At 39.2% G+C, this 25,780-nt stretch overlaps 2 protein-coding genes across 3 annotated transcripts in view; one reads left to right on the forward strand and one right to left on the reverse strand.

The window, feature by feature from the left end:
- The window catches only part of nbeab (neurobeachin b), a 214,782-nt gene that overhangs the window by 179,455 nt on the left and 9,547 nt on the right, over positions 1 to 25,780 (reverse strand). The gene's annotated exons all lie outside the window — the stretch shown is intronic.
- LOC145420116 (uncharacterized) lies at positions 6,290 to 19,535 on the forward strand. 2 transcript variants are annotated; one of them, XM_080288890.1, is made up of 21 exons: positions 6,290 to 6,832; positions 7,527 to 7,647; positions 7,729 to 7,891; positions 8,004 to 8,196; positions 9,741 to 9,842; positions 10,706 to 10,777; positions 10,946 to 11,047; positions 11,911 to 11,982; positions 12,151 to 12,252; positions 13,116 to 13,187; positions 13,356 to 13,457; positions 14,313 to 14,384; positions 14,553 to 14,654; positions 15,511 to 15,582; positions 15,751 to 15,852; positions 16,716 to 16,787; positions 16,956 to 17,057; positions 17,272 to 17,377; positions 18,182 to 18,340; positions 18,419 to 18,475; positions 18,908 to 19,535. In XM_080288890.1, exons 1-21 carry the CDS (start codon positions 6,794 to 6,796, stop codon positions 19,153 to 19,155), a joined length of 2,232 nt encoding a protein of 743 aa, XP_080145016.1. In that variant the 5' UTR covers positions 6,290 to 6,793; the 3' UTR covers positions 19,156 to 19,535. The 2 variants fall into 2 exon arrangements, with proteins under 2 accessions (XP_080145016.1, XP_080145017.1); XM_080288891.1 differs by having other exon boundaries at positions 18,422 to 18,475.

Below are 25,780 nucleotides of genomic sequence, written 5' to 3' on the forward strand. Positions count from 1 at the left end.
AAAAGAGTCATTGCTTTGCTATACATGGCCTGTCTTAGAGATGCACCAGCTTAGATGCATATTCACTCACCAAAGCTCAAAACTGAGCCAAGAAAAGAGTTTTCTTAGTAGGAGCTGTTGCTGTGGTGGTTTTATAGCGCACAGAAATCACTCGTCAATCTAAACATACACCCAGTACTCTCTCCCCAAGGATTTTACTGCTGAAAAATTCCAAATTGATGTCAGGAACTAGTATGTCAGCTGGTATGTTTTTTTTCCCCAGTGTGCTCTTTCCTGTATAGCATTCTACCAGTTTAGGTCAACAAAGTGACAAAAATCCCCAATTTCTTTTTTTTTTTTTTTTTTTTTTTTGGGGGGGGGGGGGGGGGGGGGGGCGCGTTCAATGGACAAAATGTCTGCATGCTTGATATCATTATTAAAAAAAACACTAAAAACATAACAAGTGCCTTGAAGGGCCTTTGACATTTGCGCATTTGGACTGAGTTGTTAAACAGAAGCCAATAACTTAAGACAAAAAAGGAAGAAAGAGGAGAGGTTTGGGCAGCCAAGAAACATGGGCACTCAGGCACCACACACACTAATCTGCAGGTGCCCCGAGCGAGGCTTGGCCATGCTCTTTGCCACACGGCAATCACACGGCTCAGTGCAGAAACACAGGCACACACCGTCCGCAACACCACTGAAGGAGGACCTGGAAGCACCAGCTGCCCTCTGAACGAGAACGAGTGTACTGACAGAGGCCAACTGTCTCTCTCTCTCTCTCCCCCCCCCCCAGAGTGTCATTCTGGAGCCTTCAAGCACAGCGAGGTTAGAGGAGCTGAACTGACACTGTTAAAAGCAATGGTTTGATTCAATCACCGGCCACCGATTTCATCCCTAATCCGGTTTCTCACGTAATCCAGTTTTTGTGCGGTGAGTGTAAATGTCAAGTAGCTTAGGCTAACCTTGTTAAACAGTGACTGCTGTCATGATGATGTCACAGCGCTGGCTTTTAAACTCGCCAACTTTTTTGGTTTGTTTGTTTTGTTGTTTTCGAATAGGAACCTCTGTTATAGAAAAAACTGCTGCTCCTCTAATGGCCACTTTACCTGACTCCATAAGTGAGTCGGTCCAATGTTAAAATGCCCAACTTCACAGCATAAGAACGAGCTTTAATATGCTTTTACAAAAAGAGGATAGTCTAACCCTTCATAATCCAGTTTTTGTGTTTTCTTTTTTGTGTTTATTTATTTTATTTTAATATGTATGTCGTCTGGTGTTATACTGGTAATTCTTAAAGCTCTCAAAAAACATTTACAGCAGCCAGGGATCAAACCAGCAGCCTTCCAATAATCAGCTCTGTCTCCTGAGCTACAATCACCCCAACTCACCGTATTTATTTTTAATAAATAATACATCTTGAAATCTGTGGTGTGTTAGTGACTGCAAGTATTTTATGAATCTATTACTTTGCATTAATTAGTGTACATGTGTGTATATTGCACCTTTACACTTTATGAATGTAGCTTGCCAACCAGTTTAGCATTAGCTGATCATTTAGCACACCACAATCTTCTCTAAATATGATCACTTTAGGTTCCAAAACAACAACATGTCAGCAGGCAAAAAACTAATGCTGACACTTCAAACTGTCACATAGCAAACCAACACATGATGTCATGGTGGGTATGCCCATCTTTTAAATACCCTTATGGTCACTGTTAACGGCATTTTCAAACAAAATATAACAACGTTGCTACTATAATATAGTAACTTTCTGTCAGTGAAAGAATGAGGTTACGATACATAATTTAATTGTAAGCCTGGTGTGACAGATGACAAAGTAACAAAGGACACCGAGGTCCATCTATGCACAGTGAAGTGATATATCCTGCCTAAAGGAAAAAAAACACAGCCATATGACAGCAAAGTAAAAACAGCCTGCTCCATCTGGAATTCAAAAGGACATTTGAATAAACATCTTTCATACTTTGCACAAAACAGTTGAACTATTTTGTTCATTTCAATAATAAATAAAATATGCAAGTATTCCGCAGAATAGCTACAAGCTTTGTTAACGTTTAACGATTAATGATGTTGTGTTGCAGTATTTGTTTTAACGAAATCCTTACAGGATTTTCAGCTCTAAGCATATATCACTGCATTAATGCAGCAAATGGGTTTGCATTTAAATCACACTGATGTAGCTGTGTGGCTTGAGGGGGATCATGGCCGGTTGATTAAATCCACAGAGATACATTTTCTCCTCTTCTACTTACTTTATCCTTCTGTAACTTTTAGACTGGTGCTTTCTTATTCACCTGCCATGCTGAGCATGACCCCACGTTTAACAGGTCACATACCCTCGGTCTCATAAAGTATCGACATGAACACTGGTCTGAACTTTAAACATGCTTGACTGCTGTAGGTGTAGCAAAATCATTCCTACTCACTGAATGAAATGACAGCTGTCAAAAGGAATGAATAAACAAGATTTCATAACTTAACGGCAGCTGGAAATTCACAAACCTGTGCAGTATCTGCACCTGAGGTGTCAACATGTATTTAGCTTGTGCAGAATGTGAACAAGCAGTGCGGATTTCAGATTCACATGTTAGCTTACACACAATGACATAGTGCAATGCACAAAACAGTCAGCTGTTAATAACTGTTATTACTGCTGTGAGATTTTTGATGGTACACTTTACCAGTGTCTCTTCTGAAGGATTGTTTGTAGTAAGAAGCCTTGGAACTTTGTTTTTGTAGTTGAGATAAAAATGTCTTGAATATTAAAAATATGCTTTTGCATATATTCAGGGTTATTTGTTTCCCAAGAATACAGCACCACTTATAAAATTATTCCACGTCTCTCTCCTTATATCGGTAGATGTCCATATTTAAAGGATTCTGACTGGGATCAAGCCAAAAGTTTTGAGCAGGACATCACTTATAATTAGAATAGTCATTTTTTTTAAATGCACCTTGTTATGCAATTTAGTCTTGGGATATTTTCTTTTCTTTTATTATTTATATAGGAAACAAAGATTGACTATCAAGATTGAATTTGACTTTTTTAAAGCATGCCAGATACAATATATTTGAAAACATTAAACCTCACAGGAAAAAAATGGTAAATGGCCTGTATTTATATAGCGCCTTACTAGTCCCTAAGGACCCCAAAGCGCTTTACACATCCAGTCATCCAGTCAAGGAAAGTAAACTTGACAGTCCAAGTGACTTCAGTAGCAGAGCTTCAAAAAACTGAAAGTAAATGATTTTAAGATGGAAGCTGTGAAGTCATATTTATATATATTTATTTGGGGAATACTCTTTAGAGCTTTTAATTCACTAGTTCAGATGATTTCCTTGGCTGAAAGATTCCCTTCCAGGCTAATTTTAGATGTGTGTGCATATAGTGTTTATGTCTAGCATGGCACTTTAGGTTAAGGACGGGTTTCAGACAGAGTCAGGGCCAAACAGTCCATTGAGCTCTGTGGATTCTCTAAATGAGACTCCGAGATGTTGCTCGGTATGGACCGGCTGCCAAAAGAGCAGATGTCACAGTGTTTCACAAATATTTCCTCACAGTGACTGAAAATGAACATTTTGGCTCAATGACCAAGCCAGTAAATTAAAAGCTGCACCTTTTAAAATATCCTGTACAGGACAAAAACGCTGAGAAAGAATCCAGAGGAGAAGCAGATGTGCCTACACCTAAAATAAGACAGCCAAGGCAGACAACAAAAAAAATATAGTCACATGATATTTTATACAAGCAACCATGACTCATCATGGCCACCACACCTACCTTTTAAAAACTTATCATTACTCAGGTAAGGTAGATATATGCCACAGGAATCAAATTTTCCAATCATCAGGCTACTTACTCTCTCATCTTTCTACTGGATCCACCAAAATAATTTATAAAGTAGTAATTTTTATAAACCTTTATGCTTCAACATTTCTGAGAAGACGCAGTCTAACAAGCAAGACACTGAAACTAAACAAGCTGTAGACTTTAATGATCTATAGATGACAACTTGTGTCCCTGTACCTTGAGTAGCCCACTTTTAAAACTTGATATTCCTATTGTTTGAAAACTCTACATGAAAAATTGCTCACCTCTCATTTCTCTATATTTTACTTCCAATCAGCAAGACTTTCTTGTATTAGCTGTAGTTTTCGAGGCACTTTTTTGTCTTCAAGCCACTTAACACTGACCTATGACTCATTCGAGCTGTAGCAAAGCACCCAACTCAAGGGATGAACCAGTGCTTTATCTGCACGTAAAAGAAAAAATAGCAATTAACCAAATTGTTTTTTTGGGTACTTTGTTACTAGTTGCCTGTCATAAAAACATAACACATTTTGGCAGGCATGAAATAGTATTTTCGCACCAACAAATTGGTTCCCAAAGAGCTATTAGGCAAAAACCTAGTATATGTCACAGCACGGTGTGTAGTGTGTACTTAAAACTTTGGAGGAAACTAGACAGGTGGAGGAAAAAATAAGTTCCAGGACTAAAAAACGAAGACGAACAATATCTCACAGTCATGTCCTTAAGAAAGGGGGGGGGGGGGGGGGGGGAATCCCGCAAATTTTGCAAAATAAGGGGTAGCTCAAGACTTTTGCACAGTACCATATTACCATATGTGGTACTAAAACAAAAAGCCTGGTCAGCAGAGACATGGGATCTCTGAAGGTGTGGGAGCTTTCAGAATGCTAGAAACTTGAGGTACAGCTTTGTTAGATTTAGCAGTGTAAACTTACTTTAAAGCCTCAAGGACATTTCTGGGCCGGTGGTGGCTCGATAATTTGCTCACACTCTTAAAAAAGTAAGACAGATAAAACTGTTCCAGAGAATTGGCTATGACTCCACTGCAGCCAGAAAGCAGGCAGAATGAGCTGGCCAACTGTGATTGCGGGTCACTGGTCGATAGGCACTTGGGGAGATCATGCACATAAATAGGTTTCACTGAAGTCAATCATACTGATGTTCTTCGAGCCCGTCTGAAACATATCAAGTGTAAACACAGTTTGGTTTATGATGGCATCATAGAGACCTTCTTTAACGAGGAAAATAATAGGAAATAGGAAAATATTAGAATATAAACTGCAGATGCAGAGCTGCACAGCTCTGGACTGGAAATGTTAACAACGACCACTGCAAGACGGTAGCCATATGAAGAGCTCTCTGTTGTTAGCCACGAAGCACAACTTGGAACAATCACTGTACAAGTGTGGATTGTGAACACATTGCTGTTATAAATGCAAGTGCAGCAGCAACATGGATTTAGCTCAGCTGTCCTCCTGTGCCCTGAAGTAGCATCGTGGCTGTCCTGAACTTCTGCTCACCTCACTACCCCCCCCGTGGTGAAAGAGCGCTTTCCCCAAGGTTAGTCCAAGGCTGAGTCCTGCGTCAGCCACGGCTGTCGTTTTACCAGAGAAGGAAGAAAGAAAGAAAGAAAAAAAAAAAAACACTTACACTGCTGTGACCAAACCCAAAGCTGTAAAACAAGTTGTAAAGAAACATAATAGTCTCTACACTAAAAGTACAATTAGATGCATTTAATATTATAACATTTAATGTGCATAAATTTATACATTATGCCTGTAAAACTATAATCACAATTTATGTCACACTGTGCAAGCGCCTGCCAAACACAATTGCCGGTTTTCATTCTTGTGATTCCAGTTGGACAAACTGTCAGGACACCTAGTGAAAGCAATTTTGGCCTTGGCAGGACTGGAAAAAAAGCTTCTTCAGGTTTGTAATGACATACTGTGATACCAATAAAATAAATAGTACACCGTGATTCTCTCCAGGAAGTTGGAGCCACATATTTAAACTGTGCAGACAAGGTTGTCAGCACAATAACCACCACATTGTGCTTTCCAGGAAAAAATATGCCACATGCAAATGTTACTGCTGAGATATAGAGCCTCTTTCTTCAGCAGGGATTTGTATCTTCTTTTTAAGACAAATAGCTGCCGTCTGGTTCACTTGAAATATCATTAAAAACTAGATTTCAAGTGCACTGGATTAGATGTACATTATCCAATAAGTATCTTCTCCCACTTTTAAGGAGAGCTGTCCATTTAAAGAGAAATTAAAATAATTCATCAAATATTCTGTCTAGTTTGATAAGGATCCCAAAAAGCCTCAGAATCAGTGGGAAATGTGTTTGGGGGGTATTTTAGAAAATATGCTGTTTAAATATTTGACTTTGTTTAATTATTATATTTTTATTAAATACTCTGAGATTTTTGTCACATGAAGAAAGTGCTTGAAGTGCTTGAAGTGTGTGTGTGTGTGTGTGTGTGTGTGTGTGTGTGTGTGTGTGTGTGTGTGAGTGCGTCTATGTGGTATGGATTGACATTTGACCTGCGCTGTACCTGGGCTCCGGGGACATTTCGACTTTTTGCTGTGTATTCATGTGTCCCCCTAAAACATGACTTGTAAATGCATTTTTAAGTGTCTAAATAATAATTTTTTCTACTTCTTATGAGGTCATTATTTATCTTTTGACCTGTATTTGCTTAAACTGTAGTGTAAATTCATTTATTAAACTATAATTAAAAGATTTTCTGATTTTCTTAAAAGTCCACCTATACCCCTCACCTGATTTTTGTGTATTCCAGTGTATTGCACAGCGACGTTTCGAGTTAGAGTGGATGTGTGTAGGTACTGCAATTTAATACACATTTTCAATACACACGGCCGGAAGTCATTGTGATTGGTAGGCTATATATATAGGCGGTACCTACAGGAAACGGCGCCACAACTTTCGCGCGCGTGCCCTTTAACAAGTGTATGTCGACGGCAATACGAAGACGGATTAAAAACACAAAGGTAAGCCTTTTTTAATGTAAAATGCACCATGACTTTAATACTATATGAAATTATAGGTGCACAGGCCTATATTAAACTGGTTTAATTTATGCTTTATGGACTGTTAGTGAGTCTTTGAAGAAGTAAAACGGCCCCAGCGTTTGTCATTGAGTAAATAAAATAGGGCTGACGACTAACCGCGTCAACGCGATAAAGCGGGCTAACCCGTGTTAGGATTTACTCGGTGTTAAAGCATTATTGTGGCTTAAACGTGTTAATGCCGACATCGCGACTAACGCGATTAACAATTAAACCAGCGCAGTCTGAGTCAAAATCCCTGATGTCGCTGTTAGCTAATTTCGGGCAGTTTGTCCAATGTCTGTCCATTCTGCTGACAGCCCTAAAATAAAAGCAAGGGTATAAGTGTATTTAGTCGTGTATTTATTTATATGCCTGAAGAAAAAACTTCTTACAGTTTTGATGCCTAAGCTTTCTCAGTACTTGTATCACTCTCTGCAGTCGCCATTACAGAAATGTCACATGTCGCCATTTTGAGTACTAGGCCTTTAACATTTTAAAAGAAGGCATAAATTAGCACTATGAATAAGTCAGCTGTGTTTATGCTGTAAACTACACTACTGCTAGTTCTGCTACTACTGATGATGATGACAATGATGACGATAATCGTAATACTTTATATGCTTTGGTAATACAGCCAATCGTACAGGAGAACATGCGAAGGAGACTCATTCCTCCACGGGAGGATGCAGTCTGTCATGTTTCTGCTGGAAGGGACAAACTGGGACTTGATATCCACTACATAAATGCCTTCAAAGGTAAGTTGGTCTTTAGTTTGGATTAGATTTGGAGTTTGTCACTGTCTTTTGTCACTCACTTGGTATGCCTCTGCAATTCAGGTCGGGGCATTTTCACGACTGTTCCATTCCAAAAAGGAGACTTTCTTTTGGAATACAGAGGTAAACTCATAACAAAAGAAGAATGTGAGCGGAGACACAGAGTTTATCATGACAGCCTGAAGGTGTTCATGTTTGAATTCAAGTTTGATGGAAAACTCTGGTGGTGCGTATTATATCAGTGTAGTTTGATTAAGATTAAATTACACATTGCTTTTGATTTATGAAAAAAAGCTTCCTAACTAGTTAAGCTAATACTTTTTTGCCTAACCCCACAGTGTGGATGCATCTCAAGAAGATGGGTCATTAGGCAGACTTGGACTGATGTGGTTGTCGTTGACAAGTGCTAAGATGAAAATATTAAATATCAATGGAAAGCCCCATCTATGCTTATTTGCAAGCAGAGACATAAGTCCAGGTGAAGAAATAGACTATAATTATGGTGACTCGGATTGGCTCTGGAGATGCAAGGTATTTCTACAATTGTACTTTTTGGAACTGATAAATTGCATACCCTAAGCCATTTTTACATTTGTACCTACTCAAATTGGCTTAACGTGACTTAGGGCATCTAGTTTTTCACTGAAATTGAGTATCACCTACTGTGCCTGGGGTAACTATAGCAATGCAGCCGAGCATCCAGTGATATAAATGCCACAGCAAGCATGGACGTCAAGGTGACAAAATGCCTGCTGCTCAGTCTATACTTTAGTGTTCAATTCAGGGATCACGCTGTTAATTTTGGTCGCTATTTCAAACATTTCAGAGTTTCAAAAATGATGGCTTGGATTTTCACGAAGGAGGCGCACTCATAACTTATCGAGTGACACCATTGACCAGCCACCTGGTGGCATTCAGTCTATGTCAAATTTTCTGATCACTTTGGATCACTTGGAACCTTGGTGCAGTAGTTACTGAAAAACTACATGGTACTATAACCTACTGGAAAAACAGGGGTAGGTACTAATGGAAAACAGGCAATTGTGATGGCTGCCACATCAAAGCCCTCTAAAAGCACTAAAAAAATATCAGCAGGTATGCAGAAATAAAAAATGGCTTTCGGTTTCTAAATTTTAACAGTGATTGATGTTTAATGTGATTCTACACAGCAAAATCTCCAGTGTTAAATTAACACTGGAGAGTGTCTATAAGGGTCCACACCTCTGAGTGTTAAATACAACACTGTTGAGTGTTAAATTAACACTTTTGACAGTGTTATATGTTTAAAAGTAACCTAGTCAGTTTTGAAGATTAACAATGGCTAACACTGAGCAGTGCTGATTTTCTAACACTGGAAAATAACTCAAAATGTTAGAAATATTCCAGTGTTAGAAAATCAGCACTGCTCAGTGTTAGTCTTTGTTAATCTTCAAAACTGACTAGGTTACTTTTAAACATATAACACTGTCAAAAGTGTTAATTCAACACTCAACAGTGTTGTGTGGACCCATATAGACACTCTCTAGTGTTAATTTAACACTGGAGATTTTGCTGTGTAGCCTCTTTAGTTAGATTCATTTTAAATTTTGTCCCTCGAAGATAAATGGGCCCTAGTGACAGTTCGTTGCTGCTACAGGTGATTGTTTTACTCCTTTAGCAATGGCTTAAAAAATAAAGAAATCACACTGACTATTTGTCTCTTAATCATAGGGCCTTAAATTCTCTATACATGACAGTGAATATTTTAAAGACAATAGCTTGAAACTTATCTTTCTCATACAGTTTATTTAATGTTTCAAAAGCCTCTTCAAAAATGCACTGTATATTCATTTTCTATCTGTTACACACGAAGACGGAGACCAGCCAGATTCAGAAGACTGTGAGCTGCCTAAAGCCGCAACCAAACAGCTTTCCAAACAATGATCTGATTTTAATGAATGTTTCTCATGCACGATGTGTACCTTACGCTATTTGCCAATAGTGAAATGGTCTATTCATCCTCTTGAGTGATGCATTTTTAGTAACTGTCAGATTACTGTTCTTTTGTCTTCATTCTCTATCTGTTACACACGAAGACTGAGACCAGCCAGATTCAGAAGACTGTGAGCTGCCTAAAGCCGCAACCAAACAGCTTTCCAAACAATGATCTGGACCTGAAACATCCAGAGCCTGAAAGGGTAAATATAATCCAGTGTACCACTTAATGAACTAATAATTTAATCTATCATCATTCTTTATGGATGCTGTGTGTGTGTGTGTTTGGCAGTCACCTGGGTGTGATGTGATTTACATGGACCGTGGCTTGTAGGTCCTTTTCATTGTTTCAAAGTGCAAGTCTGGATAACATCTGAGTGTGTGTGTGTGTGTGTGTTAACCACCCAAATGTGACTTAGGAGGACCACACTGTTATTGGGGGACTCCGTCAAAGTTTGCTTCATGGTGACATCACTCTGGTTTTAGGAGGGGTCTTCTCGTATGTCTTGACAGTTTGACCTACAGCATGCAGAACTGACTGCATGTGCTTTGTTTCTATGTTGAAATTTTTTGAAACTCAGGCTTGAACATTAAGATAGATAGTACTATACAACTTCTTAAGTTGTTTTAGGCACTTTTTACTGCTTTAGTGCATGGGCTCTCTCTGGCTGTGTACTCTGGCTTCTTCCCACAGTCCAAAGATGTAGCTTATGGGGTTAGGTTAACTGGTGATTCAAAACTGCCCTTTGGTGTGAATGCAAATGCTTGTCCTTCCATGTTAGACTGGTGATCTGTCCAGGTTGTACTGCCCTATGGTAGCTGGTATAGGCCCCAAAACTGCTACCCCACAATCCTGATAAGGATAAGTGGAAGAGGATGGATGATTGCAAAGGAATCAGTTGTTAACTATTGTAGCCAGTATTTTTTTCAGAAGAAAACATTTCTTGAGTGGAAAGGCCCCCCCCCACACACACATGCAAATTAAAAACAGAAGCACAGGCCTGCCCAGTACAGTTGCAAGAAGAGCACTTGGTCTAATCTTTGTGCCATCTTTTCTTTGTTGCAGGATCTTGATGAAGAAATGCCTCAGCAAGACTCAGAAGCCATGCATTCTTCTTCAGTGCAAGATTTTGAAGAGGTAACATTGACCTAGGACAGATTTTAATGAATGTTTCTCATGCACGATGTGTACCTTACGCTATTTGCCAATAGTGAAATGGTCTATTCATCCTCTTGAGTGATGCATTTTTAGTAACTGTCAGATTACTGTTCTTTTGTCTTCATTCTCTATCTGTTACACACGAAGACTGAGACCAGCCAGATTCAGAAGACTGTGAGCTGCCTAAAGCCGCAACCAAACAGCTTTCCAAACAATGATCTGGACCTGAAACATCCAGAGCCTGAAAGGGTAAATATAATCCAGTGTACCACTTAATGAACTAATAATTTAATCTATCATCATTCTTTATGGATGCTGTGTGTGTGTGTGTTTGGCAGTCACCTGGGTGTGATGTGATTTACATGGACCGTGGCTTGTAGGTCCTTTTCATTGTTTCAAAGTGCAAGTCTGGATAACATCTGAGTGTGTGTGTGTGTGTGTGTTAACCACCCAAATGTGACTTAGGAGGACCACACTGTTATTGGGGGACTCCGTCAAAGTTTGCTTCATGGTGACATCACTCTGGTTTTAGGAGGGGTCTTCTCGTATGTCTTGACAGTTTGACCTACAGCATGCAGAACTGACTGCATGTGCTTTGTTTCTATGTTGAAATTTTTTGAAACTCAGGCTTGAACATTAAGATAGATAGTACTATACAACTTCTTAAGTTGTTTTAGGCACTTTTTACTGCTTTAGTGCATGGGCTCTCTCTGGCTGTGTACTCTGGCTTCTTCCCACAGTCCAAAGATGTAGCTTATGGGGTTAGGTTAACTGGTGATTCAAAACTGCCCTTTGGTGTGAATGCAAATGCTTGTCCTTCCATGTTAGACTGGTGATCTGTCCAGGTTGTACTGCCCTATGGTAGCTGGTATAGGCCCCAAAACTGCTACCCCACAATCCTGATAAGGATAAGTGGAAGAGGATGGATGATTGCAAAGGAATCAGTTGTTAACTATTGTAGCCAGTATTTTTTTCAGAAGAAAACATTTCTTGAGTGGAAAGGCCCCCCCCCACACACACATGCAAATTAAAAACAGAAGCACAGGCCTGCCCAGTACAGTTGCAAGAAGAGCACTTGGTCTAATCTTTGTGCCATCTTTTCTTTGTTGCAGGATCTTGATGAAGAAATGCCTCAGCAAGACTCAGAAGCCATGCATTCTTCTTCAGTGCAAGATTTTGAAGAGGTAACATTGACCTAGGACAGATTTTAATGAATGTTTCTCATGCACGATGTGTACCTTACGCTATTTGCCAATAGTGAAATGGTCTATTCATCCTCTTGAGTGATGCATTTTTAGTAACTGTCAGATTACTGTTCTTTTGTCTTCATTCTCTATCTGTTACACACGAAGACTGAGACCAGCCAGATTCAGAAGACTGTGAGCTGCCTAAAGCCGCAACCAAACAGCTTTCCAAACAATGATCTGGACCTGAAACATCCAGAGCCTGAAAGGGTAAATATAATCCAGTGTACCACTTAATGAACTAATAATTTAATCTATCATCATTCTTTATGGATGCTGTGTGTGTGTGTGTTTGGCAGTCACCTGGGTGTGATGTGATTTACATGGACCGTGGCTTGTAGGTCCTTTTCATTGTTTCAAAGTGCAAGTCTGGATAACATCTGAGTGTGTGTGTGTGTGTGTTAACCACCCAAATGTGACTTAGGAGGACCACACTGTTATTGGGGGACTCCGTCAAAGTTTGCTTCATGGTGACATCACTCTGGTTTTAGGAGGGGTCTTCTCGTATGTCTTGACAGTTTGACCTACAGCATGCAGAACTGACTGCATGTGCTTTGTTTCTATGTTGAAATTTTTTGAAACTCAGGCTTGAACATTAAGATAGATAGTACTATACAACTTCTTAAGTTGTTTTAGGCACTTTTTACTGCTTTAGTGCATGGGCTCTCTCTGGCTGTGTACTCTGGCTTCTTCCCACAGTCCAAAGATGTAGCTTATGGGGTTAGGTTAACTGGTGATTCAAAACTGCCCTTTGGTGTGAATGCAAATGCTTGTCCTTCCATGTTAGACTGGTGATCTGTCCAGGTTGTACTGCCCTATGGTAGCTGGTATAGGCCCCAAAACTGCTACCCCACAATCCTGATAAGGATAAGTGGAAGAGGATGGATGATTGCAAAGGAATCAGTTGTTAACTATTGTAGCCAGTATTTTTTTCAGAAGAAAACATTTCTTGAGTGGAAAGGCCCCCCCCCACACACACACATGCAAATTAAAAACAGAAGCACAGGCCTGCCCAGTACAGTTGCAAGAAGAGCACTTGGTCTAATCTTTGTGCCATCTTTTCTTTGTTGCAGGATCTTGATGAAGAAATGCCTCAGCAAGACTCAGAAGCCATGCATTCTTCTTCAGTGCAAGATTTTGAAGAGGTAACATTGACCTAGGACAGATTTTAATGAATGTTTCTCATGCACGATGTGTACCTTACGCTATTTGCCAATAGTGAAATGGTCTATTCATCCTCTTGAGTGATGCATTTTTAGTAACTGTCAGATTACTGTTCTTTTGTCTTCATTCTCTATCTGTTACACACGAAGACTGAGACCAGCCAGATTCAGAAGACTGTGAGCTGCCTAAAGCCGCAACCAAACAGCTTTCCAAACAATGATCTGGACCTGAAACATCCAGAGCCTGAAAGGGTAAATATAATCCAGTGTACCACTTAATGAACTAATAATTTAATCTATCATCATTCTTTATGGATGCTGTGTGTGTGTGTGTTTGGCAGTCACCTGGGTGTGATGTGATTTACATGGACCGTGGCTTGTAGGTCCTTTTCATTGTTTCAAAGTGCAAGTCTGGATAACATCTGAGTGTGTGTGTTAACCACCCAAATGTGACTTAGGAGGACCACACTGTTATTGGGGGACTCCGTCAAAGTTTGCTTCATGGTGACATCACTCTGGTTTTAGGAGGGGTCTTCTCGTATGTCTTGACAGTTTGACCTACAGCATGCAGAACTGACTGCATGTGCTTTGTTTCTATGTTGAAATTTTTTGAAACTCAGGCTTGAACATTAAGATAGATAGTACTATACAACTTCTTAAGTTGTTTTAGGCACTTTTTACTGCTTTAGTGCATGGGCTCTCTCTGGCTGTGTACTCTGGCTTCTTCCCACAGTCCAAAGATGTAGCTTATGGGGTTAGGTTAACTGGTGATTCAAAACTGCCCTTTGGTGTGAATGCAAATGCTTGTCCTTCCATGTTAGACTGGTGATCTGTCCAGGTTGTACTGCCCTATGGTAGCTGGTATAGGCCCCAAAACTGCTACCCCACAATCCTGATAAGGATAAGTGGAAGAGGATGGATGATTGCAAAGGAATCAGTTGTTAACTATTGTAGCCAGTATTTTTTTCAGAAGAAAACATTTCTTGAGTGGAAAGGCCCCCCCCCACACACACACATGCAAATTAAAAACAGAAGCACAGGCCTGCCCAGTACAGTTGCAAGAAGAGCACTTGGTCTAATCTTTGTGCCATCTTTTCTTTGTTGCAGGATCTTGATGAAGAAATGCCTCAGCAAGACTCAGAAGCCATGCATTCTTCTTCAGTGCAAGATTTTGAAGAGGTAACATTGACCTAGGACAGATTTTAATGAATGTTTCTCATGCACGATGTGTACCTTACGCTATTTGCCAATAGTGAAATGGTCTATTCATCCTCTTGAGTGATGCATTTTTAGTAACTGTCAGATTACTGTTCTTTTGTCTTCATTCTCTATCTGTTACACACGAAGACTGAGACCAGCCAGATTCAGAAGACTGTGAGCTGCCTAAAGCCGCAACCAAACAGCTTTCCAAACAATGATCTGGACCTGAAACATCCAGAGCCTGAAAGGGTAAATATAATCCAGTGTACCACTTAATGAACTAATAATTTAATCTATCATCATTCTTTATGGATGCTGTGTGTGTGTGTGTTTGGCAGTCACCTGGGTGTGATGTGATTTACATGGACCGTGGCTTGTAGGTCCTTTTCATTGTTTCAAAGTGCAAGTCTGGATAACATCTGAGTGTGTGTGTTAACCACCCAAATGTGACTTAGGAGGACCACACTGTTATTGGGGGACTCCGTCAAAGTTTGCTTCATGGTGACATCACTCTGGTTTTAGGAGGGGTCTTCTCGTATGTCTTGACAGTTTGACCTACAGCATGCAGAACTGACTGCATGTGCTTTGTTTCTATGTTGAAATTTTTTGAAACTCAGGCTTGAACATTAAGATAGATAGTACTATACAACTTCTTAAGTTGTTTTAGGCACTTTTTACTGCTTTAGTGCATGGGCTCTCTCTGGCTGTGTACTCTGGCTTCTTCCCACAGTCCAAAGATGTAGCTTATGGGGTTAGGTTAACTGGTGATTCAAAACTGCCCTTTGGTGTGAATGCAAATGCTTGTCCTTCCATGTTAGACTGGTGATCTGTCCAGGTTGTACTGCCCTATGGTAGCTGGTATAGGCCCCAAAACTGCTACCCCACAATCCTGATAAGGATAAGTGGAAGAGGATGGATGATTGCAAAGGAATCAGTTGTTAACTATTGTAGCCAGTATTTTTTTCAGAAGAAAACATTTCTTGAGTGGAAAGGCCCCCCCCCCACACACACACATGCAAATTAAAAACAGAAGCACAGGCCTGCCCAGTACAGTTGCAAGAAGAGCACTTGGTCTAATCTTTGTGCCATCTTTTCTTTGTTGCAGGATCTTGATGAAGAAATGCCTCAGCAAGACTCAGAAGCCATGCATTCTTCTTCAGTGCAAGATTTTGAAGAGGTAACATTGACCTAGGACAGATTTTAATGAATGTTTCTCATGCACGATGTGTACCTTACGCTATTTGCCAATAGTGAAATGGTCTATTCATCCTCTTGAGTGATGCATTTTTAGTAACTGTCAGATTACTGTTCTTTTGTCTTCATTCTCTATCTGTTACACACGAAGACTGAGACCAGCCAGATTCAGAAGACTGTGAGCTGCCTAAAGCCGCAACCAAACAGCTTTCCAAACAATGATCTGGACCTGAAACATCCAGAGCCTGAAAGGGTAAATATAATCCAGTGTACCACTTAATGAACTAATAATTTAATCTATCATCATTCTTTATGGATGCTGTGTGTGTGTGTGTTTGGCAGTCACCTGGGTGTGATGTGATTTACATGGACCGTGGCTTGTAGGTCCTTTTCATTGTTTCAAAGTGCAAGTCTGGATAACATCTGAGTGTGTGTGTGTGTGTGTTAACCACCCAAATGTGACTTAGGAGGACCACACTGTTATTGGGGGACTCCGTCAAAGTTTGCTTCATGGTGACATCACTCTGGTTTTAGGAGGGGTCTTCTCGTATGTCTTGACAGTTTGACCTACAGCATGCAGAACTGACTGCATGTGCTTTGTTTCTATGTTGAAATTTTTTGAAACTCAGGCTTGAACATTAAGATAGATAGTACTATACAACTTCTTAAGTTGTTTTAGGCACTTTTTACTGCTTTAGTGCATGGGCTCTCTCTGGCTGTGTACTCTGGCTTCTTCCCACAGTCCAAAGATGTAGCTTATGGGGTTAGGTTAACTGGTGATTCAAAACTGCCCTTTGGTGTGAATGCAAATGCTTGTCCTTCCATGTTAGACTGGTGATCTGTCCAGGTTGTACTGCCCTATGGTAGCTGGTATAGGCCCCAAAACTGCTACCCCACAATCCTGATAAGGATAAGTGGAAGAGGATGGATGATTGCAAAGGAATCAGTTGTTAACTATTGTAGCCAGTATTTTTTTCAGAAGAAAACATTTCTTGAGTGGAAAGGCCCCCCCCCACACACACACATGCAAATTAAAAACAGAAGCACAGGCCTGCCCAGTACAGTTGCAAGAAGAGCACTTGGTCTAATCTTTGTGCCATCTTTTCTTTGTTGCAGGATCTTGATGAAGAAATGCCTCAGCAAGACTCAGAAGCCATGCATTCTTCTTCAGTGCAAGATTTTGAAGAGGTAACATTGACCTAGGACAGATTTTAATGAATGTTTCTCATGCACGATGTGTACCTTACGCTATTTGCCAATAGTGAAATGGTCTATTCATCCTCTTGAGTGATGCATTTTTAGTAACTGTCAGATTACTGTTCTTTTGTCTTCATTCTCTATCTGTTACACACGAAGACTGAGACCAGCCAGATTCAGAAGACTGTGAGCTGCCTAAAGCCGCAACCAAACAGCTTTCCAAACAATGATCTGGACCTGAAACATCCAGAGCCTGAAAGGGTAAATATAATCCAGTGTACCACTTAATGAACTAATAATTTAATCTATCATCATTCCTTATGGATGCTGTGTGTGTGTGTGTGTTTGGCAGTCACCTGGGTGTGATGTGATTTACATGGATGAAGTTTATTAGTTGATATCTGCAACTGAATTGAAAACACCTCACCTTTCCAACTGTCCAAAACAAATAAATGTTGCAATATTTTGCTAACAGTGTCACAATCATCGTCTGGTGTGCACAACAATATCATCTTTGGACAAGTGCATTCAGTGTGTGGGACTGGTTTCCTCCCTCAAGTGGCTTGGCTATAAGTGCAAAGGTGAGACATTTAGTGAATAGGTACATTATATAGTAAAAAGCATTAATGGAGTTCAACAAGTTAAGACTAGCTGAAATGAACACTGCTCCCTTTTTAATTAATGGGTGGTCACGTCTAATTAAAGAAATGTAGTATTACCTCATTGGTGCAGGACCTTGTAAAAATGGTATACTTGGGATTGTCCTCAATTCCCCATTCCATAACATAAACTGCTCAAAATAATAAAGGGAACACTTAAACGATGCGATGTTACTCCAAGTCAGTCACACTTCTGTTATATCAAACTGTTCACTTAGGAAGTAACACTGACAACCAGTTTCACATGCTGTTTTGCAAATAGAGTAGACAACAAGTGGAAATTATAGTCAATTCACCATAATAAAGGACTGGTTCTGCAGGTGGTGACCACAGACCACTTCTCAGCACTTATTCTTTCTGGCTGATGTTATGGTCACTTTTGAATGCTGGCGGTGATTTCATTTTAGTGGTAGCATGAGACAGTCTACAACCCACACAAGTGGCTCAGGTAGTGCAGCTCATCTAGCGTAGCACATCAATGTGAGCTGTGGCAAGAAGGTTTGCTGTGTCTGTTAGTGTAGTGTCCAGAGCATGGAGGTGCTACCTGGATGTGGAGTAGGCCATAGGAGGGCAACAACCCAGCAGCAGGCCTTAAATAGTAAAACTATGTACTATAATTTCCAGTATTTGCTCTGTTTTTTGTCATATCTCGTTGTTAATGTGAGGTTTTTGGGGGGGTTGTATGTGTTTGGTTTTTTTGGGTTTTTTTCCCCCACAATTTCTCAGATGAAATTGCATTAAGTGATGCTGAAACAAAGGACAGTGAGAGTGAATCAGATGATGATGACACATCACTCACAATGTCGGCGTGTGGCACCAGTGAGCCTGTACATGCAGTAGCTGATTCCACAAACACAGCGCAGCCCCAAGACACTGTAGATTGTGGTAAGTTACCACTAGCTTGGTTTCTGTGGATAAAATGTTTGTTACAAATATTAAAACTTAATCAAATTGTGTAATCAGCAGATGAAGGACTACTCACAATGCCTGCAGCAAGTGAGACTGCTGCTCCCTCTGAAGGTAAGGGGTGCAGTTGGTTCTCGAAGCTTATTATTGTTTCATCACTTTGCAACATATGGCAAACTGCAGAGTGGTGGCAAAAAGTCACTTGGATGAGTGACAAAATGTTTCTCCCACTGAAAACGCTACGTCCAGATTAACAGAATCAACGTTTTGGGATTTACTTACCTGGATGATTGAGCATGCATCAAGAGACTTTTATTCAACTTTTTATTCAGTCTTTTATTCACAGCGGAACACTAAATGTTGTCTCATTTTAGAAATTTGATAAATTTTCAAACAGAATTTTAGCTCGTTTTGATATTGATGGTAGCAACACATTTCAGAAGTTAGTACAGGGTAGCATCCATTCTTTTAACAAGCAAATGTTTTTTGTTTTTTTTGTTTGGTTTTTTGTTTGTTTTAACTACTACTACTTTATATATCTTCCAGAGAAAAATGCTGCTCAATCCCACAATTCCCGAAGAGCTCCCAAAAACATGTGGTCCAAGGCTGAGGTTGCTGCAGTGATGAGGCATTTGAAAGACCACATAAACGAAGGGAAACTAGCCACCAAAAATGAATGCAGTCATTGCAAATTGGTAGAAGATCCGGTGTTGGCAGGAAGAACAGTTCAAAACATAAGAGATTTTGTAAGAAACAGAGGATTAACTGCAAAAAGGCAGAAAAAAATGAACTAAAATAACTGTTTAGAGAGCTGTGGTTTTACATCTTGGTCAGATTGCCAATTGTTGTTAACACTGATGTTCTGTTTAAAGAAAAAAAAGTTCTTGTTAAATACAGAAGTAGTTTGTATTTCATAATTTTTACATTTAATTTATTTAGGGTTTTTTTTGACGGGTTATATTTAAAATAAAAAATTATAAATGCATATTTTCTCCCCTTAATATTTACCTTTAAACTATTAAAATTCATTTTAAATGTTTTTAATTTTTCTGTTTTCTATATTTTTATATTTCTGTGGGAAGCGTGGGCATTTTTGTCCATAGATTTCTTTTTTTATTTATGGTTAAAATTAATGTTCAGATCCAAGAACACTAATAAAATGATGTTCCAGTAATCCTGTGTCCTGTCAGATGTGTATTCATGGTAATGATGAGCTATTTACATATTACATCATTGTCCCTTTAAAGACCCAATATTGCTTTTTTTGGACCTCATAAAACACATTGTTGTCAAGTGGACAATGTCTCCAGAAAACACAATAGAGTCTGGTTGGTGTGTATCAGTGTATCTAGACTTCTATAGGGAGTGTATGAGGTCTGAAGTGACCCAAATTTTTTTCAGATTTTTTCGAACACTTTAACCTCGCTCCCTTGGCTCTAAGTCCTTTCAAAAGGGTAGTCCACTTAAACCACCACCGGGCGGATTGACGTAGTATAGTCCCGCCATACCACATAGACCCGTATGTGTGTGTGTGTGTGTGTGTGTGTGTGTGTGTGTGTGTGTGTGTGTTAAACAAGTAAGCTGTGCGGACTTACTGCCCAAAGCAAGGAAATAATAGATGAACAACTTCCAGATTAATCAAAGCATGTAATCAGTCAGAAATCAGTCAGAATCACAATGTCTGGATTCAGTAATCTCCCCAGCGTTTTATCACTACTAACACACTGTATTCATAACACACTGTCCCAAGCCATGTTCCATATAGGGCATCCAATTCCATGCTGAATCATCTTCCACCAAATGCTATGGCAGTAATCCATCTCTGCTTGAGACTTGGGAGCAACAGGGAGGCACTCCAACCAGATGTTCCTTTCAAAGCAGTCCTGCTTTCGCAACTAATAGCATTAGCCCAAGACACATATTCAGCGTCTAGCCTTTGCTTGAAATTGGGATTGAGCACCCCTATAGATACAACATACTGAGCTGAATCCCCGAAGCTACATAGAAAATAAGTATGTAGCAAGAACAAATATATAACACAATAAAATCAGATCAACAGCACTAACTCGCTGTTTATTTTTAAAGCACTATCTACTAGGCATCTTGTGCTTAAAGCTCAACTGCATTCAATAGTTTTGAACAGTGAGTATTAAAACAGGCTCAAAAAGCCATATACAATGTACCATACACCATCGGATGTTTACTTCCAGATAAGAGAAGACAAATACTGATCTGCCTGGAATTGGAAAATAAATACGCTCTGAATTGATGAACTCTAAAGGAGTAGCAAAGCTGCCATTTCCAATCCATTCAGTTAAACAAGTGAAGTAGAACATCACATGTAGTCGTCCATTAGCCTCTCATGAATTTATACATGAGCAACGCTTTTGTGCTGAGGAAATCTGACGTTAAATGGCATTTGAATTAAAACTAAAGCACCAAAGTTATGTTTCATTAGAGGTATACCTAAACATTCAATAACAAATGATGAGATACCATCAAAATCAGGAAGTTAATGAAACAAACCAGAGGGAAGAAATCAAGCCAACAGCAGACAATGTCCAAGTTACTAATCATAAAATGATCCAGTTAAAATGTGGCAAGGAGGATAATAAGCCATAAAAACGAATGGTGTCTACATTCATTATGCTGATCCCTTTGTATTAATTGTAATCCAAACCCCTAACTCTCACTAAGCCCTCCATTATTTCTCCCTTACTTCAGCCACATTAAATCAGTGTGTGATCTATTACACAGTCTTTCATGCTTCAATATCAGCAGGAAATGGAAACATCCCAGCTGTACTGGAGCAATAAATATAAACATCTAGGAGATTGATTACACTAACCTTTATCAAAAAGTAAAGCTTTCATGGAACTGCCGGAAAAAAAAAATCAAGCGAAAAGGATGTACATGGGAGCCTGGCTACACATGTTTATGGTGAAACACTGCAGGGTACACTGACAGCGCTTCAAAACCAATGGAATGAAGTGTAAATGAAAGAGAAGCATCCTGGCAACAATGCCGGCTTTGTCAGGCATAATGCAAAAATCTGTATTCACAACACACATCATTAACTGCCTAGTGGCTCATGTGCAACTGAAAATTATAAATATGTCACTTCTCCGTAACACGGACCTCATGCCTTATGCTACATCAATACAGTGAGCAAAGCTCTCTTGTACGTTTTCTGTCACTAGCAGAGATTTTAAAAAAAAAAAGAAAGAAAAAAAAGAAAATCCTCACATTTTCTACAGGGACGCTGCTGCTGAATGACAGTGAACATGTGTTGAAGCACCTTTTTGTTGATGCATAATACTAAGAAAAACGCAGCACAAAGTACACACATGTCTACCCTTTCATTCACTGCCTCCGGAAAAAATAACAAAGGAAAAAGTATATAGATTCTGAAACATTTTCCACTCATTCATCTTTTTAACCATTTATCCAATTTTAGGGTAGCAGAGGGGCTGGAGTCAATCCCAGCTGTCACTGGTCAAGAGACAACAATACACCCTGGGTAGTTCGCCAGCATATCAGCAGCCAAACACAAACACAATTCCCCCTCACATCCACACCTACAGACAACGTCACCAGATGATCTAGTACTCATGCCTTTGGACTGTGAGAGGAAACCCATGCAGGCACATGAAGTACATGCAAACGCCAGACAGAAAGACCTCAGGCACATCTGAACCTTGAAGTCATATTGCTGTGAGACATACAAGAAAATACCCCGTTAAAATCAAAGCACAAATCAGTCCATCACAGATATATCAGTATTGGCAATAGCGATGTCTGATATTCACCACTACAAAAATGTATTTTTTTAAAGATATTTGGGGTCATTTCAAGATGGTATTACTGTACCACACCATATATCAGTGGTGCTGCTTTGGGTCATTATGCAAATATACTGTTTATAAAGTTGGGAAACCTGCAGTCAGTTGAGACTGAGGAAGTCACTTGGATGAATGACAAAACATTTCTCTCACGAAAAACGTTACGTCCAGATGAGCAGAGTCAATTTTCTGGGACTGTATCACATACTTCATCCATTCCCCCTCAATGCTACCTCAACTGTCTGCAGCACATGTAACGGAGTATGCATCACAGTTGGCCTGTGATGTCAAGAAACTTTAAACAGCCTGTCACATGCCCTTTAATATATTTGTTAGGGTTCATGACTTATATACATGTACGGATATTTTCTTGACAGTAAACTGGATCAATTGGAGTGTTTGGTGAGTTTGTTTTCAAAAGATTTAATAGTGAAAACAAACTACAGAAAACCAACTATTTTATTCATTCATATATTCAGGTACATTCAGCCAAGTAATCTTTGCTTTTGCTGCATCTGCACTGCGATGTGAACGCATTGCTTTGCTATAGCGCTGTCACTGAGCTGCAGCAAGCAATATGACTTTGCATGTTTGCCTAATCAGAGATGCAGCTCATCTCCATAGAAATGAGCATGTGCATGTAGGATCTTGTGCCCTGTTTTGGGGGGAGACAATGCATTAATACGTAGGCTGGAATTTAGTTAACTGACTCAACTAACTCCACCTGGGAGTAGTTATATTGCTGCTACATACGATAACCCAACATATTTATCCCTGACATAATAATCAGGTGAGAATGGGCCACTAACAGACCACAGATGAGTAATACGTTGCTATGCCACATGTTACAGCCCAGATCATGTTGTATTGTTAGCAGCTATAGATGTTTACCTATACCATTCAAAAAATGCTAATCTTGAAACATTAAATGAGATGCAATTTATTCATTATTATTGTATGTGTACAGAGACTAATCCCCAAGAAGAGAGTGAACATATCATGGTTTGAACAGGCTTTCTTGTAATATTCCCCTTCAGAGGTTGGAGAAGGATGAGTGATGCCAAATTGGATCAAACATCCATGCAATGTCCTTTCAATGTCAAAGTGAATTATCATCACAGCACAACCACAATCACATGTCCTTTGATAGAAAACTCGAGATGTGCTCTTCGAAATACTTTTATGTGACTCAACCAAGAGAAAAAACAAGAAAAAGAAGATTTGAAATCTAAATAAGATGCTGCCTTGTTGGTGGAAGGGCCTGTCTGCTTCATCAGCATCTTGTTTTAAATCACTATTAAAGACTTTATGATATCATCAGGCTTTCTTGTAAATGTTTTTCAAACTTTTTTATGTATATTCATTTTGCTTATTTTGTTCTGTCGATTTTTAATTTTTAGGTTTTTTGGGTTTTTTTTGGTTCTTAACTATGGAGTTGCATTGCATTTTCCACTTGAGTCTTGCATGGACCATTTACATTAAAATTATTAATGTTATTAGTATTATTGGAAATTCTTAAATACACAAATAAATGATACAAATACATACAAAAGAAACACATAATATTGTTTAGAAAACTGCAGGAAAATCCTTTTAATATAAACTTAAAACAAGCTTCATTCTAATGTCCCCTGACCACACAAATTCACAATAGAGCCTCAGTTTATTGGCTGCACATATGGTCACGTGGGTGTTAATAAACTCTGGAGTTAGCAGTAGAGAAGAAAATAGTACTCAGGCGAATGTATCAAGCTTTCAACCTTTCAGTGCATTTCTAACATATCAATAAAATCTTCCAAACTTGAGTCTGACTAGTCCTGCTTTTGGAGTTTATGCTGATTCCAACAGGTGCATTGACCAGGCTCTAATTTGTAGGTCATACTGTGAAGCACAACTTGATTCTCTGCAAAGTAGTTTGACAGCACAATAAAACCACAAAGGGTCTATACCCAGCGGCATTCCCACTGTTGTCAAAGCTGCTTTACATGTTACTGTTGGTCAAAAAATTGATTTCTTAACACGTATCAGCTCTGAATAGCTGAAGCAGTACATTAGCTTTTCTCACTCTTCTCCCCAACAGTGCGTTTAGGAGACTGTCCTCCTGAAATCAAATCGATAAGTCATCTCTGCAGTTATGTTTTAAAATCTGGCCGTGTGAGAAACTGAATGTAAAATATGTACCAATGATGTCACTTGCAGATGGTTTGCAAGCCAGAGAATCTGGAAAAATTGAGCTTTATAGCATGCATAAACACCATGTAAAGGGGTGAACAGTAACTTCCACAAGAACAGTTTTGGTTGTTCAAGATGACAGAGCGAAAGCCATTTGAAAATGCAGAATATGGACAAAAGTATTGTGCCACACAATCTATTAAACGTGTTGTCCTTGGGGATTATTAAAGTATTCTGATTTAGTCCCACTGGCACGGAGGTGTTAAAATCAACCACATAGTTTGGGTCGTTTTAAAGAGCACACTGAATTTAACCATAGTACTGTAATATGATGCCACCATTGCAACAAGTCAGATTGTAAAATTTCTTCCATCCTAGAAATTCTATGATCAACTGTAAGTGGTATTATTGGAAAGTGGAAGTCAGCTATGAAGTGGCAGACACTGTAATGTTACAGAGCAGAGTGACTGAGTGCTGAGGTGCATAGTGCATAAAAGTCACCAATGCTCTGAATTCCAAACCTCCTTTGGCATTATCATGAGCACAAAAACTGTGCATGGAGCAGCTCGGCATTGGTTTCCATGGCTGAGAAGCTGCTGTAGGTGCAATGTGTAGGTGGCCCAGTACTTTTGTCCATATAGTGTAGCTTGGATTTACGTGTATTGTGTAAGTAAGTAACGTTTAAAAATGTACCTTATCATGATATAGGATTATTATTATTATTATTATTATTATCTTATTGTATTAAAATAAATTTTATTATGATTAACAATATTTTAATCATAGTCCAGAATTTTAAAAATTTAATGTCCCTGAATTTCTAATTTTAATATGCAATTTAATAAAAATATGATAAATCAGGACCACAAGTAGAGCAGGGCGATATGACCAAAAATATTTATCACAATATACAAATAAATTTGCGAAAATTTGCGATAATGATATAACTGACGGTATAATTGACACCAGACAAAATACTTTACAACTCCACAACTTTATTAGTGCAAAAAAACCATCAATGTATTTTCACTTAAACAAGCAGCTGTTTTTTTATGTGCATTAAAGTTATATAAAAATTTAACAGTGCAAATGCAAATTCCTTGCTGAAAGTTTAACCAAAAGGCATTTCCAGTGGAAATTGGCCGCCATATCCTCAGCATAACCACATAAAATTGTTTCGAGATCAGTAAACACAACCAGAATTCACACATAAGGCACACGGGATTATAAGAGGCACTGTCGATTTTCAGAAAAATCAAAGGATTGATTTTAAGTGTGCCATATTTTCCAAACAACACGGTAATAACGTCGCCGCCATGCTTTTTCCGCCATGCCCGTTTTACCCATATTCTATCGCAATATTTCATTTTCTTATCTCTGCCCAACATTATACCATGAACGGTAT

This window comes from Astatotilapia calliptera, chromosome 14, assembly GCF_964374335.1.
Source record: "Astatotilapia calliptera chromosome 14, fAstCal68.1, whole genome shotgun sequence".
Classification (NCBI taxonomy): Eukaryota; Metazoa; Chordata; class Actinopteri; order Cichliformes; family Cichlidae; genus Astatotilapia; species Astatotilapia calliptera.